General features: G+C 39.5%; 1 protein-coding gene across 1 annotated transcript in view; it reads left to right on the plus strand.

Annotated features, from left to right (window-relative positions):
* GTF2A1 (general transcription factor IIA, 1, 19/37kDa) overlaps positions 1-5,873 on the plus strand; it is a 70,089-nt gene that overhangs the window by 687 nt on the left and 63,529 nt on the right. The window contains exon 2 of the mRNA XM_006864752.1: positions 4,152-4,253. Coding sequence (XP_006864814.1) covers positions 4,152-4,253 — 102 coding nt within the window. The remainder of the gene's footprint in view (positions 1-4,151; positions 4,254-5,873) is intronic.

Consider the following 5,873-nt stretch of genomic DNA (forward strand, 5'->3'; position numbering starts at 1 on the left):
CGCGGCCCGGCCCCAGACCCTCGCGCCGGGAGGGAGGAGGGGAGCCGCCGCGTCCCCAGATTGGGGCTCCCGGAGCAGCCGCCACACAAAAAAAGCCGTGTCTGGGGAGTTGGGCGAAGCCCCAAGCCCCGCCGTGCTCCACTGTAACGCAGGGGAAGGCTGCTGGCCGCTTCGGGGGCCACTCGGGGGGTTCCTGGCGGTTAGACTTTCGGACCCTTCACTGGGGCCATTTTACGTTTGAGGGGAAAAGGACGAAGGTTGAAAAGTACTTATCTCGGTTCTTTCGGAATCGGTAAAATGGCGAAGGGGAAGCAAAACCCTCATCGTATCTCCGACTAGCAAAAGCACCAAAAACAAACCCCCCAAAAGCCTACAGTGCTCCAAGTGCCCCTGCTTTCGTCTTAAAATGTGCCTACTTCTCTCCCCCGTTTGTCCCTTTTTGGTTACTAGCGATCACGTAGGTTTGCAAAAAGCAGTCACATCCATAACCTTTTCCGCCCCCGACCCAATGTGAGCCCGAGTCCACCGACTCTTCTTTTTATTGTGACAATAAAACACGTTTTTTGCCCGGTCCCGAGTGCCGCAGAGCAGCCCGCGGCCGCCCGACACCGTACCGTTGGCGACTCGGGTCGATCCATCATGGCTGCGGCCGCTTAGCCTGCCTTTCAGTCCCTGAGCCTTGTGGTCCTCCTCCCTTTGGCTGCCCTGTTTATATAGAGCCATTGCCGCTCTCTAATATAGACTCTGCCAGGATGGGAAGGTGCTTTTCAGGCCTACGTCACCGCCTCTCCATTTAAACACCAGATCCGGCTTTAAATAGTGAGAGCTGCTGCGAGCGGGGCTGGGAGGTGCGTGCTCCCGAGGCGAGAGGCTGCGCGTGCCGAGCTCCTTTTATTCCCGGGCTCTTTTCTTAGCGCTCTCATTTTTGCACCTAACTGGGGTTGCGTACTGAATCCCCAATGTTTGTTTGGATGCAGTAGCTTAGGGGTTTGCCTTTTTTGTTTGCCACGGGAAAACAATTCGGAAATTACTGTCACTGCTATTTTTATTTTGAAAGAGACTTTTAATTTAGATGGCTTTATGTATTGGGAGGTGTGTGCTTCATTGTCGGGAAATTTAAAAATGCTTTATACTTGTCAGCTGCAAAGGTAACTGCTAGTATTCCATTGTTTCCTTTTTTGATTATTTCATTATGTTTTTTGCCCATAAATAAGGGAAGAAGCGAGAGTTTCAAAGAAATAGATTAGTGGCTAAAGCTTGATTAAGATTTTGCGTCCACAAAACATTTATATTGTAGGGGAATTGTGAGTCATGCGGATGAAGAGATGTGGTTAGTGCAAACGGAATCTTAAAAAATTAAAAATAAATGTAGACTGCTTTTATGACACTGAATAGTAACATGGTTGTTGTTTGTTGTCTAGTGCCTGGGTCGATTCTGACTCAGCGACCCTGTATAGGTTTTTTGAGGATCGGCTAGTGGGCTTGAACCTCCAACATTTGTTTAGTAGTCTAGTGCTTATCCTACAGCACCACACCAGGACTCCCTTCAGTATAAAATTAACCCACAATTCTTTCCAACATTGCTGTGTATTCTGGGCTTAAAAAATTATTTTAATTGCTGTAGTATTGATCTTTTGGTCCAAAGTATTATATAACGTGAATCATTTTAGATACACCAGAGAAACCTAATTAATGTCTTCATAATGCCTCTAATTGCCTTGTTATGTACCTGTTTTTAAGATCTGAATAGCTCCTAAGTTATCTTGCATTAAGCAAAAGAAAAACGTTAGCTCAAGTAAAGTTTAGAATTTTAAATGATGATTAGGAAATTGCTTGTATTAAATGGTGTCTATGCACCCATACACTTTAAAGAATCAATATTTTGAGGATTTGGCAACTTGGGAACAATTTTACTGCATTATAGATACTTCATGAAGAGTACACATTTCCCTCCCACTTTCAGTGTTCAGGTCATACACTCACTTAAGGTTAAAAAAGCAAAATCTTAAAACAAAATTTGGTTCATTAAGTTGGGACTACCAGACTTTTGGATTGCCAATGAAAATTTGGGGTTAACTAACTTTAGGAGCACCAAAACAGCATCTCGTTTGCTGAAAAAATAATTTATATCATCAATTTGAGATTTATATTACCAGTTTAAGGATGTATGCTTCTTTATAGTTGTTAAAAAAAATAAAATAAAATAAAACAGCTTTATGTAGTTTTATAATTAAATAGTTAAGCCGCTAATATTTGTAGAAGATTCCCATAGTCATTCACTTACAGGTAGAATCAGAATGTTAAAATTAGTAGGCTCTGCAAAGATGCACATTTTACAAATAACTCAAGTCTACAGGCAGATTTAGCAAAATTGAAAGGTCTATTCAGGGGCACAGTAAGGGTGGGAACTAAGATGCATGAACTGTTTTTCTGGTTGTAATGAAAAGAAAGGAATAGTTTTTAATGATGAAGGGGGCTTGCTGCAGCATACTCGGTTCATATTTTTGGCCAGATAATATTGCGTATTCTTTGAGGGATCCCCTGTGATAACAGTATTTTGGATAAGAATGCTACTGAAATAGTAATTCCTCCTTGAGGTTTGCTTAGGAGAACAAATTCTTGGCTTTATTGGTTAGCTAGTAACTTGCATCTTAAACAAGGTGTAAAACATAAATAATGACAAAGATTTAAAAAAAATTTTTTTTTTTTTTTAAGAACTGTTGAAACTGTTTTCATATGATAATAAAGGCAGCTCTAGTTTTACTAGTCTGGCTGCAAACTTCCTTTCATCTAACATGTTAAAAATAGGATGTGAGTTGGACAAATTGTTCTTTCTCTTTTAGTTTTAAAAAAGTTGGAAACTGCCTTCATATCTATTTTCATTTTATCCTTGTGGCAGTAATCTAGAAGCCAGCTTCTAAGTAATTCCTACAGTAATGTTGTTGTTAAGTGCCGTCAAGTCAGTTCCGACCCATAGCGACCCTGTACAGGGTTTCCGAGGCTGTAAATCTTTACGGGAGCAGAACGCCTCATCTTTCTCCCGCGGAGCGGCTGGTAGTTTCGAACTGCTGGCCTTAAGGCTCGCAGCCCGATTCGTAACCACTACGCTACCAGAGCTCCTTACAGTAATAGTAATGTCAAATAATACAAACAGTATACAGGCATGCCTCATTTTATTGCTCTGTGCTTTATTTCACTTCAGTTTTTAACTTTTTTCCCCCTGCAAATGGAAAGTTTGGCAATCCCATGTTAAGCAAGTCTGTCAGCATCAATAGAATGCTGCTCACTTACTGTCTGTGTCACATTTTGGTAATTCTCAAAATATTTCAAGGTTGTCATAATGCTGTTGCCTGCTTAATAGATTACCCCAAACCAAACCTTGTGCCCTTGGTCTGTTTCGACTCTTTGTGACAATATAGGGCAGAGTAGAACTGCTTCACAGGTGTCTGAGTCTGTGAATTGTTAAGGAAGTAGATTACCTCATATTTTTTCCACTAAATAGCTGGTAGATGTGAACCTTCTAACTTTTAGTTATTCCACCTTGTCGGTTCAGACTGCTGACTTTTCAGTTAGCTGCCTAACACTTAACCCACTCTGCACTAGGGCTTCTCTAATAGACTAATGTACAGTGGAAATGTAACTTTTACATGTTTTATGAAGCCCAAAAGTCTTATGACTTGCTTTATTTTGATGTTCATTGACTTTATTGCAGTGGTCTGGAATCAAATCTGCAGTATCTGGAGAAGAACATTGTTCTTGGATTGATAGAGTGGTTGCACCAGTTTGCACAAACATAGCAACAGCTGTGAGGGTGGCATCTTAGCAACATTATTTAGTTATCAAATAATTCAGTTCTATAATACCTTTTCAGTTATCCTTGTTCAGCTAAGGCATATGATCATTAAATTGGCCATTTCTTCAGTCATACCTTCTAAATTACGTTTGTTGTTAAGTGCCGTCGAGTCGATTCTGACCCATAGCAACCCTGTATAGGGTTCCCAAGGAGCCGCTGGTGAACTTGAACTGCCGACCTTGCAGTCTGATACATTAATCCACTAAAATGATTATATTAATGATTTGCTTTAAAATTGTGAAAACTTAAGCATTTTGATGTGAAAAAGATTTTCAACAGTCTCGTTTTTCTTTTAAAGCCTAAATTATACAGATCTGTGATTGAAGATGTTATTAATGATGTGAGAGACATATTTCTGGATGATGGAGTAGATGAACAAGTCCTGATGGAATTAAAAACGGTGAGTTTGCCTCATTTTTTTTCTTACTTTTCAAAACATTCTCTTTACCCAGAGACTGATCCAGAGCAAGTATAGTTTAGTGAAGAAGGCTGGCTTTGGAGTCCCAACTAGTTGGTTTGAAATTTCAACTTTAACTTTGACCTTGAGAAGGAGATTTCTTTGTTCCCATGCCCTTTTCTGTAGGATGGTGATTTGTAGTTCCCTCAGAGGGTTGTTTTGAGCATTAAATGGAATAACCATATAAAATGCTGAGTGTAATGTCTGGCAAATAGCATCTGTTACTGGATGATTGACATTCTACATTAATGGTCAAATTACATAATATGCCTGCAGCAGTGCTAGGTTTTTTTTGTGTGTGTTTTTGTTGTTTCGGTCTTAATTGCTGTTAAGTGCTGTTGAGTTGGTTTTACTCAGTGACCCTATATCAGGTTTCCAAGGAGAGGCTGGTGGATTTGAACCTCCTATTTCATGGTTTGCAGTCTAGTGTTATCCTGTAGCACCAAGAGAGAATGTCAACTCTGATCATTGAATTGAGGGTGAAACAGTAATATAAACTGCTACAATCACATACAGTACTTCAGGGATATGAGTTAAAAAAAAGTCTAAGCTTATTTTGATTCCTTATATGGAGTGAATATTTTGTGGTTTATGTTAACGCTCTTAACGATTGTCCTTGTAGTTTTATGATCTTATATAGGAGGTACAACATTTTTAGGTGTGGAAAATCAAGCACAAAGCATTTCAGTAATTTACCTTGGGTCAAACTAGTGGTTGTTCCTGATTGCTTTTATTATATAATGCTTTCTTTTTACAGTGAAAAATCTACGAAATTTGTTCCTCCTATTTGTCCCAGTAGAATCAAGGCATTGTTTTCAAAGAGATCAAATGTCTACAGCTACATTCTTAGTGCATTGAAATTTTTTTTTTAAACTTAGTTATTAATTGGGTGAAGGTTTACAGACAAGGTCATCAGCTCTACATTTAGCAAACCACTTTGTTTCATCTCAGTGATTATGATTTCCCTACAACAGTTATGCTACTTTTCCCTGTGGCTTCCCATTTACATATTGTATTTCACAAATGAACAAGGTGAAAATATTTGATGTACACTTACAAACCGAAAAAATCCATATTCATTTAAATGTACAAGGGCATATTCTGGCAGACGGCCTTCTGCCTGCAGGCCTACAACCGCAGTCTTTACTTTTGCTGTTTTTTCTAGGTAGGGATCTCACACTTCACTTATCCTTCTTGATGGTTCTGGGAGTGTCGGTTCCTGAATTGAAAGATTACCTACTCCCTCTTTTTTACCTACACATCTTCTACAATTACACATGTGACAGTCACACTTAATCCTACTAACAGTTGTTCACAACTGAGTCATAAGATCCATCTGGGAAAGAGGGACACTATTTAGTGGGGATTTTACCTTACCCCTTTCATCTGCAACTCAGCACATTCATTAAAGTGTGTAAACCAGCCACTTTATGTTTTTATAGCTCTGCCTCCTCCCCCCATTTTTTTTTTTTAATTTAGGGTTTTTATTGTGGATTGAGTGAAAGTTTACAGGGCACATCATCAGTTTCACATTCAACCATTCATATAACTTGTTTCATTACA

This window comes from Chrysochloris asiatica, unplaced genomic scaffold (genome assembly GCF_000296735.1).
Source record: "Chrysochloris asiatica unplaced genomic scaffold, ChrAsi1.0 scaffold00070, whole genome shotgun sequence".
NCBI classification, from domain to species: Eukaryota; Metazoa; Chordata; class Mammalia; order Afrosoricida; family Chrysochloridae; genus Chrysochloris; species Chrysochloris asiatica.